Below are 13,970 nucleotides of genomic sequence, written 5' to 3' on the forward strand. Positions count from 1 at the left end.
GGTAGAGAATTGGAGGGACTCTCCCCTTTCTACTGTGCAGAATACCCAGCAATCCAGTGTAATACGGGCCCACGCACAGGTAGAAAGGGGACAGTTGGCACAAAAATGTAAGGCGGGATGGATCCAGTGTCCAGACTGGTGCGTCGCCCCCAGGCGTATCTTCACGGCTATGGAGCCGTGAGTCTGTTTTCTCTGAAAACAAGGCTGAACCCTCAAAGGGGAGGTCCTGTATCAACTGCTGGACCTCGTAAGGGAGCCCAGAGACCTGCAGCCAGGAGCTTCTTCTCATGGCTATCCCTGAGGCCACATTCTGGCACGCTGAGTCAGCCACATCAAGGGCTGCCTGCAGCGAAGCACAGGAAACCAGTTACTCTTCCTCCATGAGCGAGGAAAACTCCACCCTAGAGTCCTCTGTTAACAGCTCCACAAACTTGTCCATCGCTCAGCGGTGCTGTAGTTGTACCTGCCGAGGACAGTAGTTAGATATACGGAGCTGGAGCTCCACAGTCAAATACATTTTCCTCCCAAAGAGGTCCAATTTTTTTGTTTCCTGATTTTTTGGGGATGGGCATTGGCGCTCCCTCATTTGCCACAGCCACCATTAGAGAGTTCAGCCAGCTGTGTTCCCTGTAAGCTGCACGCTTGGGCAGCTGCCAAGGAGAGATTCACATGCCAGCAACATGTGTTCAGGTGCCCCTCCCCCCTCACGTTGCTCTGTCCTGCAGCTGCTCCTGGGACTTTCCTGCTGGCTGTGTACAGTGAGGGAGGTAGGGGGAAGGAGGAGGGTGCTGATGTCAGTATGTCCTTCTCCCCCTGCCCCTGTACCACATCTCTGTAGAGCAGAGGAGAGGGGACAGCCTGGCTCAGGACTCAGAGCTGCTGCAGTGAACAGTGAGTGACTGAGCGCCTTTCTTAAAGAGACAGTGCACTGTTTCTGAGATTTCCCCAGCAGCGGACGCGCACAGTCTCCGAGTCATATCTGCACACAGAGTCTCTGAGTCACACGCTTACAATGTTACACACCGTTTCTGGGTCTCACACACACACACACACACACACACTCTCTCTCTTTCATACTCACCTCCCAACACATACTTGTATTATTATTGTGGTTTCTTCTTGGTACTTTCTGCAATACACACATATTCGCTGTAATTTTATTCTTTCAAAAGTGTATTATTTTAGTGTTTTGACTGGTCTATGCATTTCATAATTTTTATTTCTCTTATGCTTAAATTTAATTTTGAGTAGTGAGTTCTAAAATGCTTAACTTGTCCTCGCTGGAGTAATTATCCCTATGGTAACTTTTTTTAAATATACATTATATCTAGTTTTTTTTGTTTCTACTGGTGTCGCACATCCGGACATACGTTGGTGCACATAAAATTTATTCCACACTGGGATGAAAAAAATTATAGGGAACATTGCAAGTGGGGTGGGTGGGTATAGAGGTACTCACAGCCTCTAGAGCAGTGGTCTCCAACCTTTTCACGCCCAAAATCACTTTTTGAATTTAAGAGCAACCAAGGATCTACCCTGCCCATTCCCTGAGGCAATGACCCCTTACCAAAAGCCCCACCCACTCCATCCTCCCCTCCTTCCATAGCTCACTCACCCCCACCCTCACTCACTTTCACCAGGCTGCAGCAGCGGGTTGGGGTTCGGGAGGGGGGTGTGGGCTCTGGGCTGGGGCCGAGGGCTTCACAGTGTGGGAGGGACTCTGGGCTGAGCCTGGGGCAGGGGGTTGGGGTGTAGGGGGGGGGAGCAAACTCTGGGAGGGTGTTGAGGTGCAGGAGGGGGCTCTGGGTTGGGGCAGAGTGTTGAGGTGCATGACGGGGTGCTCGCTCCGGGGGGGGGGGGTGTCAGGGCTGGGGCAGAGGTACAGGAGGGTGTATGGGGTCAAGGCTGGGGCAGCAAGGTCAGGGTGCAGGAGGGAGTAAGGGGTGCTGGCTCCGGGAGAGGGCTCAGGGCTGGGTTGTGGCCTCCCACCAGGCAGCACTTACCTCAGGCAGCTCCCGGTCGGCAGCGCAACAAAGCTAAGGCAGGCTCCCTGCCTGCCCCGGCCTCACACTGCTCCTGGAAGGTGCCAAACACGCCCCTGAGGCCCCTGGGGAGGGGAGAGGGTGGATACGTAGCTCTGCGCGCTGCCCCTCTCTGCAGGCACCGCCCCCAAAGCTCCCATTAGCCACAGTTCTCCATTCCTGGCCAATGGGTGCTGCAGGGTTGGTACTTGCATGCAGGAGCAAAGCGCAGAGACCATTGCCAAGGGGCATGCTGGCTGCTTCCGGGAGCGGCGTAGGGCCACGACAGGCAGGGAGCCTGCCTTAGCGGCAGCCCCGCTACACTGCCGCAGCCGGACATCACGATCAACTGAGAGACTCCCCAGGATCAACCAGCTGATCGCGATTGACGGGTTGGTGACCACTGCTCTAGAGGGAACAAAGTACTTCCGCTCATTTCTCTTTGCTGTTGGTGGCAAAGAGGCAGGGGTCTGCCAGAGAGTTTTAGTGGTGTCTTTGTTTTAATAAATGGCAGAGCAACATGGGAGGGGCCCAAAGGGGCCAAGATGTGGACCATAGGGTCCGATGCTGCATCCACCTCCTCAGCCTGGATTGCCAGGTTCTCTGCCAGCGTCCTGAGTTGTTGTTGGAGCACTCTGCTATCCTCCAGGGAAGGGGCCCGCCATCACCTCATCGGGCGAAGACAAGGCTGTGGCTACAAGCAGGTCCTGTTCCCTGCCCTTGGTGATAAGGTCTCTCGCCACCTCAAATGCCTCCAGCATGGATGGCATCCATAGGTCATGGCCCTCACTGACTGGTGAAAGATGGGGGCCTGGACTCGACTAGTCCCGTGTAGGGGCAGGAGTCAACGTGACCCTTGAAGACGAGACTGAAGTTGCAAGGCCCAACATGGGTCTCACGGCGGCGGGCTCCTTCTGCACCTCTGGACATAGGGAAGCAATCCCTTTCAGGTCTCTTTTTCTTATGAGGCACTGGTGAACGTGAGCGGTGCTGACCCTGTCCTGTCGGTGCCGAGGGTCTCTACTCAAGTCTTCCTCAGGGCCGATTTGTGTACCAGCGGTGCCAGTGCACTCCACACAGATGATGAGATGCTCAGGGTTGGCTCCGTCAATTCAGGGTCCAATTGCAGATGGAGAGCTGCCTCCATGAGTATTAACTTGAGATGCTGATCTCTCCCCTTCTGTGTCCTTGGACAGAAACTTCTGCAAATTTTGCAGCATTCTTTTTGATGAGCTTCCCCCAGGCACTTTAACCAAGAAGAATGGGGGTCATTCTTGGGCATAAGCTTGCCAGAAGCTTCGCAGGGTTTAAAACCTGGAGACCGAGGCATGCCCTGGTACTGGGAAGAAAGTGGATGGAAACCCCCAAATGAAACTTGTATGTAAAACTACTAACGACTATGTAAACTAACTATATAAAAGAATGAAACTTCACCTGTTAGAGACACGCTTGCCAAAGGAAGAGCGAGCATTCTGGCTAACCATCACAGGTGGTAAGAAGGAACAGAGTATGGCAGGTCAGCAGGGTCCTATATCCAGCGCCCTAAAGGCGCGACCCCAGAAGGTGCCTGAGCCAACTCGACATACTGCTGGGGGGAACACAGCATGTGCACACCTAATTGGAATTGACATGAACAAGCACTCAAAGAACACCTGTGTTTTACAGATAAGATAACCAAGGTTCAGAGATGTTAAGCAACCTGCTTAAAGTCAGATAAAAAGACTGAGGCAAATCTCAAAATACAAGAGTCCAATAAGGAGTGCAGTATCATGGTACATCTACAATGCATGCTTGCAGTGGGTTGTGTTGCATGCCCAATGTCACACACTCCTCTCCTTCCCGCCCCCCCCCCAATCCACACTCAAATCCACATAAGAGGTGAGCTGAACCTGAACTGGTGTGCTTGAGTGGGTATGGGGAAGAGTGCGTGTTGAGCTATGATTTGCACATTCCCCACCCACCCCATGGACTCTCAGAAGTCGGCTTGGCTAATATACGCCCACATACACATGAGTCAGGACACAAGTGCATACTGCTGTGTAGACATTCCCTAAGGCAGTGGTTCTCAACCTATTTATCATCCAATACATCCAATACTACCTATATGGCCGTGAGGAAGTCATGTGGACACAGCTGTGTGCTGATTGGGCTGCAAGTGGCCCATGGGCCGCAGATTGAGAACCACTGCCCTAATGTTATGTATACACTGCAATCTAAGCCCAGGGTTAATAGAACTCAAATTAGCAGACCATGGGTTTGTTAACCTGGGGCTTCAGCATCTACACTCATTTCTAACATCGGGTTAGGAACTGTTAAACCCTGGGTCCCAATCTTCATCTCCCGCTTCTACACTGCATTATACAGGCCCAAGTCCAACCACCCATATCCCAGACTTCCTAGTGCCCTCCCAAAATGTGACCACTCTAGCCTTTTGTCTAGTGCAGTGTCCACCAAATTTTACCGTTTAGAGGACAAAGAAAGTTGGTTTATAGGATTGGTATGGTGGGTCCCATGCTTTTCTTGGTGGAGGGCTAGGACACCACCCCTCATCCCTGGTCTTCAGGTGACAAGGGCCCCACTAGTGGCCTGAGAAGGTAGTAGAGGAGGGAAGCGGTCTGGGCTTGCTCCTCACTCTGAGCCCCTGCCCCTCTCAAACCCTAGGGGTTTCTTACCCTCTTTCCTCTGGGGTAGGGTTATGCTTGATCCTTGACTGTGGGAGAGGGAGTCTCCCTGCCCTGCTGGGGCAGGGTTTCCCTTCCTCTGGTTCTCTGGTCTTTGAAGTCTCAGCCACACACCTACAAACTCCAGTCCTCTCTCCTTCTTTGTACCACCTGACTGCCTGAAGCACGGGGGTTTTATTAGGGCTCCAATTAACCTGTAGTAACCTTTCCTAGTCTACAGGGAACCACACCTTAATTAGCCTAGGGCTTATATATCTCCCCTCGACCACTATCCCACTGCTCCCTGGCCCTGCTGTATCAATCGCAATACTAATTTTTCGAAAATGCATTTATATTTAAATAAAACAGGGTGACATTAACTCTAATTTCTCTACTTTTTAAAATTATAATAGAATGCACTTAAGGCAATCTAGATTTGTCTCAAAAAACAACGATCAGAAAAATCCGATAAATGTAAATCAGGATTTTCTTACATCTTAGACAACAAAAAAGAATGATGAAAGCTCCAAAAGCAGTCTTATTGAAGTCTCTTGATGCAGCACCTTTTTAGTTGCAGTATTAATTTTTATAATTGGCTTTCACTTAACACACAAAACTCAAAGTAATTTGTTGATTAAAATAATGAGTGATGCTTCTGTTCTTTCACTAAAACCAAATACTATACTAGAACCACAATGGGGAATTTACAATAGGAATTCAATGCACAAGTTTGCTTCAGTGAACTGCATCAAAACTACAGTTAAAAAAAAATCTAGCAAAGTAAATTTGCTAGTACAGGGAACTTGAGTAAGATCAGAGTCTTTACTTCAACACACTTCAAGTTTTCTAATAGCTACAACAGTATCAAAATGCTCTTACAATTGTTTATAGACACTCAAATATTTTTCTTTTAAAGAAAAAACTGTCAATATATTTATGTTTAATTCCTGGAGAGAGACATGGTCTAAGTTAAATGTATGTAATGTATGAAAATGTAATAAGGAATTACACACACCTATTTAGATAGCTTTTCTGAAACCTCCTCATTACCCCTTACTGAGCACAAAAGTAACTATTCTGAACATAGTTTGAGGACCTAATTGCTTCAATGGTGCAGCAAAACTAGCTGTTTTTACCACTTTTACACTGCAATGGTGCAGAGATGTAAGTAATGAAATTATTTAAAGCAATCACTGCAAGATATTTTAGTCATTCACATAGTGGGATACAAGAGTGTTGTGCAGAAAAGGATATTAACAATGACTTCAAGAAAAGACCATCAGTATGAGAAAGTAAGCATTTGTTAGAATTACCCTAATGTCTAACGTTCAGATTGTGGCTTAAATGCGTATTTCTACAACAGATTAACGTGAGCTTCACTTTTGTAATGCTAGTAGTTCCACAAAACAGATTACAGTGCTTAATAAAGGTTAAATGTGAGTTACATTAACCTCCAACTTTGAATAGCAATATACAGTTGCATACTTACCACTGATGTTACTTAAAATCATATTTCCAGAGTCTCTCACTTCATCAAATTTTGCAAATATTGTTTGTAACCTGGAAATAAGGGCAAAGATCAATTTTAACGTCTGTGAATGAAGTAGGGATATTTCTCCAACCACCAAAATGAAAAATAAAAACTAAACTCCAACTCAGTTCTAGCTGTATTTTCTTCATGAGCAGATTTATAGACAAATGGTTGAAACTCAAGCTGTTTATTATTTCAGCCATTAGAAATCTATGGAAACAATATCTGAAAGACTTTTCCTCTTGAATAAATTCAACATATTCTAACAAACAAAATTCACTTAGCAATTAATAAAATTGTACATTACAATTAACATGACAAAAAAAATTACTACATTACATTTATATTAATGGTATACACTATGCTTTATGTGAACATACTAGCATATTTATGTAAAGCTCTAAAAAGTAAAGTAGTGGATATATTGTAAAAATGAAGGATAAGATTGAATATGTTTGGTGGCAATTACCAGATTTGTCAAAATCTCTGTTTTATTTTAATAAAGCTACAGTTCATAAGAGTAGTTTTGCTTTCCAGTAGCAGGAAAAAAGTAGTTATATTTCACTTTCAAAACATACTAAACATTTTACTCTTAATTAAAGTAAAAGGTAACAATATTTTATGTATGATTACAAAAAGAACAGAAATATGCTGAGTGCTCTAAGTGCATGTAAATAGACAGTAAAAGAAACTACAGTAAAAGCTGTGTTATCCGACTCTTTAGCAACGGGAAAGCTCTATACACCGGCATTTCTGATCTTCATTAAAAGCCCAGTTTATAGTCCGGTTGGCGTGGGGCCAGTAGGCTCCCTATCCGGCTCCGAGTGGTTCCCCAGAAGTGGCAACATGTCCCTGCTACTCCTAGGTGGAGGAACGGCCCCGAGGGGTTCAGAGTGTGGGAGGGAGTGCAGGCCGTACGCTCTGGGAGGGAGTTTGGATGCAGGAGGGGGCTCAGGACAGGGGGTTGGTGCGCAGGAGGGGCTTCAGGGTGCCATATCCGGATAGTGCTCACCTTGGACAGCTCCCTGCAAGAGGCAACGTGTCCCTACTATTTCTAGACGGAGGCACGCTGCCCCAGTCCTAAGCACTGGCTCCGCAGCTCCCATTGGCCAGGAACCAAGGCCAATGGGAGCTGCAGGGGTGGTGCCTGCGGGTGGAGGCAGCAGAGCCGCCTAGCTGCGCCTCCAACTAGGAGCAGCAGGGACATGTTGCCACTTGCAGGGACTTGTCCGAGGTGAGCCCTGCCCAGATCCAGTACCCCGCACCCCCTCCGGCACCCCAACTGCCTGCCTGGGCCCCCTCCTGCACCCAAACTCCCTCACACAGCTGATGCCCCACACCCCCTCCCATGCCCCAACCCCCAGCCCTGAGCCCCCTCCTGCACCCAAATTCCCTCCCTATTAATTAACTGGCATTTTTTACTTATCAGCACCCCTCATTGCCCCAACATGCCAGATGACAAAGCTTTTACTGTATTCAGTTAATATTGTCCATATTCCTCATTTAGCCCAAAGTGCTAGGAGATAAAATGTACTTGTATCTATGTATTATTGAAACAGACAAACTTGAAAGCAATGGATGGAAATTGCAGTTTAATATAAAATAATTAAAATATTTACATTTTCCAGGCTGGGAATATATCACTATAATATGTCGACCTTTTACAAAAAGAATAGAGCATAGAATAATTAGGCTACGTCTGCACTAGTGACTGTACACTTGTCCATACACCTGGTTGTGCCATAATCCCCTTACTGTCACATCTCAACCCCAGAAGCATGTGAGTAGAAGGGAGTAAGCTAGTACACCTGTGGGGTAAGTACATGCCTCGGCTGCGGCAGTCCTGTACCTGTGCCAGTGCGGGAGAAAGAGGCATGTAGCAGATCCCGAGTTTCAACAGTCCTCCACCCACACTCACACAATGCAGGGAACCCTTTCCTGCCTGACCCCTTACCCAATCTATAAAAAAGTCCCTGTCTGCCCACTGTCACCAGCAGTAACGAACTCCACTGACCACTTCAGAAAGGTCTTTTACTCTTTAGCTCACTACAGGTGAACATGCATTCCGTTTTGAGACTAGTCACCTGGTCCTTCACCCACACCCAGGTCCTGAACCGTGTATGGTCAGAGTACACTGCCCTTCACAATTTCACCCAGAGCAGCAAGAACATTTATCTGTACTGGCAAATTTCATGGAGGGTGGAGCAGGCAGGCACCTACCGGATTCCAGCCTACTGACAGAAACACATGAAGCACCTGAGGCTTCTATACTGGAGGACAAAAGACTCAGTCGCTCCAAGAGAGATCCTCATACGTGCCCATTCTATAATGAGCTGAACTGGGTGCTCTCAAGGGCTCCCAGTACAGAGACAGAAGTGGCTCACAATCCCTTCCTTAATCCTGCTGGTTTTACTGTCTGAAAGGAAGTCCATAAGGGCTATGGTGAGGAAGCAGAAGGGTCCAAAAAAGAAGCTCCAGAAAAAGAGGAGCCTGTCATTCTATACCTCTATCTGAAGGAGCCAGTAGAGCAAGCCCCTCCCAACACCTGGACAAACCTCAGGAGGACCCCGAGCTGCAGCAGGAGCCAGAACCCAAAGCTGGTAAGTTACAATGGAGCACCACCCTCTCACCAATATCCCCTCTTGCTACAATGCCACACTCCTGATTTTAAGCCCAGCCCTCACTCCACTCACCCCTAAATGGTCTCCGAGCAAGACAATACCATATAGCAATAAAATTGAGTTCCCACTATTACACATTTGGCAGAAGCTATAGAATGTATGGAACAATTATTTCATCTGTATCTGTGCATTTACGGGACAATACATAGGCAACAAAAATTTGGGGGGGGCCATACATACCAAGGGAAGGGAGGAAGTGGGTTTAGAAAGATCCTTGTTGAGTACAGAATAGGTGTTGAAAATGTATAGCTGGTTGTAGAAGTTAACAGCTCTCTCTTCTTCACTGGAAGACTACACAGTGTATGTGCTCCTCCCCTCTCTCACTGGTCTTAATGTCTCCTTACAAAAGGGAGCTGCACGGAAGTGGAAGGAGTGGTTGAGAGGGAGGTTCAGGAAGAGAAAGGAAAACTTTCGGATGTCCAAAGAACATCACAGCAGTCCTCTCTTCCGTGGAAGATTATAAAAATTTTTACCTTCCCTGTCCTTGGTGTCTGACCTCTCCCCACACTGAGCCATGCTGCACAAACTAGGAGAAACAGGGGTGGGGGAAGATCTAGTCCATCAGTTGCATAAATACAAGTGCAGTGTCGCTTTGCTGCAGAGAGGTGAAGCTTATAGTTCTGACTTGAAACTTCAGGGAATGAAATAAAGCTGTGCTGGGTCTTATTCTTTCCCTGTTCTTTTCACTGCTATTGGCTAGATACAAGGGCCGGAGACCACAGCGATGGCAGAGGGCTGGGGGGGTCGGCGGCGTTCATGGTTCACTTTTCTATTCCCATGGAAACTCTGTATGCTATCTTAGATTATAGTCAACTTCCAGTTGAATTGCCTCCCAGTCCCATAAGCATATTTCAGCAAGTTTCTGGTGTAGCAGTGTGACATTTCGGGGATCACTGAAACCAGTAAGGGGTTCTGTCACATTCAGCCCTATAATCTTGGGTGACTTAATGCTACACTACTATGACTCAAAGCCCTGACACCAGTAACAAACCTACAACCATAAAGGTATGACCCTGGCTTTCACCAGCCCAGTTACGCTCTGCAGGATGACCGCAACAGCCCTTCCAGTCTGAGTCTTCCCAAACCGGTCTACCCCAAGTTCTTAACTACCAGGCACTCTGACTTTTTCTCTCTGGTTCGTCATCCCTGAAGGAGTGAAACCTGCCCCCAGTTATCAGTTCACTTTGGCACATATAATCCACACTGTTTGCACAACAGAGGGCTACTTGGGGGTAAAAATAAACTAAAGTTTTATTTAACAGAAAAATTGAAAGATGAAATAGTAATGAAAAACAAATGCATACAAGTTACACAGAAAACAAATCAGATGCAACTTCAGGGTTTACACTTCGATATTCGCTAAATTCCCTTTTGAAATATAAAGTTATCTATTGCCTCTGAAGTTTCCCAATGGACCTCTCTCATAAAAGGGATACGGTGTTTCACAGACAGCACCCTGTGTAAACGTTGGCCCTCTCTGTTTCTCTATGTTCTTCACTTCAAGCGTCTTCTCTTTCAAGGGTCTTTTTTTCCTTTCTCTCAGACTATGGCGATTCATCATGAAAGAAATTCCCTCTTCTCCTAGTTTTCCAAGACTTGTGGTTTCTTTTTAGTTACAAACTGTTTCAACGTTTTCCCAATAACTAACGGTACACCATTGTCTTTTCCTGACTGGACCATGGATGGGTACTTGATAATAGTTTTGCATAAACAACTGGTTTGGAAAGAGCCCCTCCCTGCTGTAAGATGTACTTGGAAGATGAGGTTACTTATCTGTAACTGGTGGGTCTTTGAGATGTGTGGTCCCTATCTGTATTCCAAACGTGGGTGCACATAGGCGCCATGTGCCAGACACATAAGATTTTCGTAGCAATGGCCACTGACCCATGCATACATCTTTCATCACCTCATGTCTCCGGTGAGGTTATATTAGGCTGTGCAGGTCAACACTCCTGCAGTCACCCACTTACCACCAAGCAGATGGGAACAGAGGGTGGGTATTGGAACACAAATTGGGACCCCACATCTTGAAGAATGTCCATTACAGGTAAGTAATCACCTCTTCTTCTTAGAGTGATGGTTCCTATATGTATTCCAAACATGGGCACGGAGTACTCAGCATGGAGGTGGGTGCAAGGATGCCAGGAGGAGTGCAGCCTGTAGTATGGCATGGCCTACTGCAGTGTCTTCCACTGTCCCTTTGGCGATTGCGTAATGCAGTGTTTTCCACCTATTTACCATTGTCGACTGCATATGCAGCTCTCCACTGTGTTATGTGGTCAGCATCCACACAATATATATACTACCTGTATGGCCCTGAGGGTGTCACATGGGCCACAGCTATGTGCTGATTGTCCACAGGTTAAGAACTACTGATGTAATGTATGGAACGCCACATTGGCACCCAACAGACAGCCTGCAAGGAGATGTCCGCAAGGAGGCAGATGTGGCTGTCTGCGCCCACACTGAGTGACCCCTGTAATTCCACTGGGTGGCAGGGGTGTTGGATAGCCTATAGCATTCATGGATGCAGCATGAGACCCATTTTGAGATTCGTTAGGAGGGGAGGGTTTGGCCCTTGAAGCGGTCAGCAACAGCAACAAACAGTCTGGCAGAGAAAGGCTCAACTTCCATGCAGGAAGAAAGCCCACGCGTGGCAGACATCAAAGGAGTGACGAGCCCTGTCCGCAGGGATGGCGCACAGCTTAGGATGGAAGACCAGAATGTGAACATATTGGTTGAGGTGGAACTCAGACCACTTTCAGGGGGAACTTAGGATGCAGATCAATCTTCAGCTGATGGCATCTGACTCAAATGATGAAAATGAACATACATCAGTCCACACTGCTTTGGAGCGTTATCGAGCGAATCCGTCATCAGTATGGACACATGTCCTCTGGAATAGTGGTTGAAGCATGAAGGGACATACGAATTTTTAGCACATTTGGCACGTAAATATCTTAGCACTGTTGCATGCAAATGCCTGTTCTCACTTTCAGGTGACATTGTAAACAAGAAACTGTCAGCATTATCTCCTGCAAATGTAAAAAAACTTGTTTGTCTGAGCGATTTGGCTGACCAAGAAGTAGGACTGAGTGGACCTAGGATCTAAAGTTTTACATTGTTTTGTTTTTGAATGCAGTTTTTTTGTACATAATTCTATATTTGTAAGTTCAACTTTCATGATAAAGAGATTGCACTACAGTATTTGTATTAGGTGAACTGAAAAATACTATTTTTTGTTTTTTTACAGTGCAAATATTTGTAATAAAAAATATAAAGTGAGCACTGTACACTTTCTATTGTGTTGTAATTGAAATCTATATATTTGAAAATGTAGAAAACATTCAAAATGTTTAAATAAATGGTATTCTATTGGTGTTTAATCGTATGATTAATCATGATTAATTTTTTTAATCACTTGACAGCCATAGTTAACAGTCAGAGGACGGTTAATGACGGTCAGTTACAGAGGAACAAAACCGTCACAAATATATTTAGCCCCACAACTATGTGCCAACCAGATGCACAGTGTGCCACCTTCCGTCTCTCTGTTTTTCCAAGGTATGTGCATATATGGCATCCTGGATTTCCCTTGCATGTTGGGAACTACGACCAGCATGCATGTGGGTGGAATCCAGCTGTCTATACAGATTTTGTAAACCAGATCCGTCCTGCGCCCACTCTGGATGGCAATACTCTCCTTTACTCTACCAAACGTTACATAGCACATGGCATGGAACTATTACACAAACACTAGCCACAGTGGCATCCACATGGACACACAGGCAGCGCCAATGAGCTTTCAGCCTACCAAACATGCACTCTATGACCATTCTGCAGCTAGTAGCTGAATTCCCCTGATCCGGGGTTGCAGATGTTGGGGTGTGGTTTCATGAGCTAAGTGGGGAACCCCACATATCTGTTCCAAAAAGTAACTGTTGGCACATACATTGCAGAGAACCACATAATTTCTGAGGAATAAAGTCCTTTCTTCCCTCCTCAAGTACAATCTTGATCTCCTCAACACCCTCACATCGTGAACCACGTTGATATTCATGAATCTGCCTCTGTAGTCCACCAAGCCTTGCAGAGTGAAACGAACAACAACTTTTTCGTTCACACACTCACTCGCCCCTTTTGGTGGGCAAAGTACAGAGATGTGGGTGCCATCTACAACTCTTGCAGAATTCAGAAACCCTATCCTCTCCAATTCAACTATTTCCAGAAAAAAAGAACTGTTTATTAACCTTTTGTAGCTGTTCTTTTCAGAGGTGTTTTGCACATATCCATTCCACTCCAGTGTGCATGCACCTTGCAAATAGTTGCTGGAAATTTTTCCCTCTGTGCCCTATGCTGCTGCACACTATTAGAACCAGTATAAAGCACCCAGCAAACCGCACGGTCTCTCAGTTCCTTCTTTTTAGGAAACTCCAATGTAGACAGTTGGCAGTTTTTCCAAAGAGACATTAATAAGGGAACAAGTCCAAACTATCCCACTGTGTAGGAAAGATAGCAAGTATGGCAAGAGATGAGCCTGGCTAAAAATCAAAACAGTCCAACCAAAGTTGAAACCAGGTCAAATTACAAAGGATGAGTATAAACAAAACAAGTATGTAGGGACAAAATTAGAAAGGCCAAGGCACAAAATGAGATCACACTACCTAGAGACAAAGGGTAACAAGAAAACATTCTACAAATACATTAGAAGCAAGAGGAAGACCAAGGACAGGGTAGGCCCGTTACTCAATGGGGGGGAGGGAGGAAGAGAACGAATAGAAAATGTGGCAATGGCAGAGATGCTTAGTGACTTCTTTATTTCGCTTTTCACCAAGGCAGCTAGGGGTGATTGGACATCTAACAATGAATGCCAGTGAAAATGAGGTAGGAGCAGAGGCTAAAATAGGGAAAGAACAAGTTACAAATTACTTAGACAAATTAGAAGTCTTCAAGTCACCAGTGCCTGATTAAATGCATCCTAGTATATTCAAGGAGCCGACTGAGGAGATATCTGAGCCATTAGCGATCATCTTTGAAAAGTCACGGAAGGCGGGAGAGATTCCAGAGGACTGGAAAA

The 13,970-nt window shown here is 46.1% G+C and overlaps 1 protein-coding gene across 27 annotated transcripts in view; it reads right to left on the reverse strand.

The window, feature by feature from the left end:
- CLASP2 (cytoplasmic linker associated protein 2) overlaps positions 1-13,970 on the reverse strand; it is a 280,902-nt gene that overhangs the window by 206,815 nt on the left and 60,117 nt on the right. For all 27 annotated transcript variants that reach the window (XM_039523734.1, XM_039523715.1, XM_039523712.1 and 24 more), the window contains exon 7: positions 6,171-6,241. In XM_039523734.1, the coding sequence (XP_039379668.1) occupies positions 6,171-6,241 (71 nt within the window). The remainder of the gene's footprint in view (positions 1-6,170; positions 6,242-13,970) is intronic.

The sequence above is a fragment of the Mauremys reevesii genome, linkage group 2, assembly GCF_016161935.1.
Source record: "Mauremys reevesii isolate NIE-2019 linkage group 2, ASM1616193v1, whole genome shotgun sequence".
NCBI classification, from domain to species: domain Eukaryota; kingdom Metazoa; phylum Chordata; order Testudines; family Geoemydidae; genus Mauremys; species Mauremys reevesii.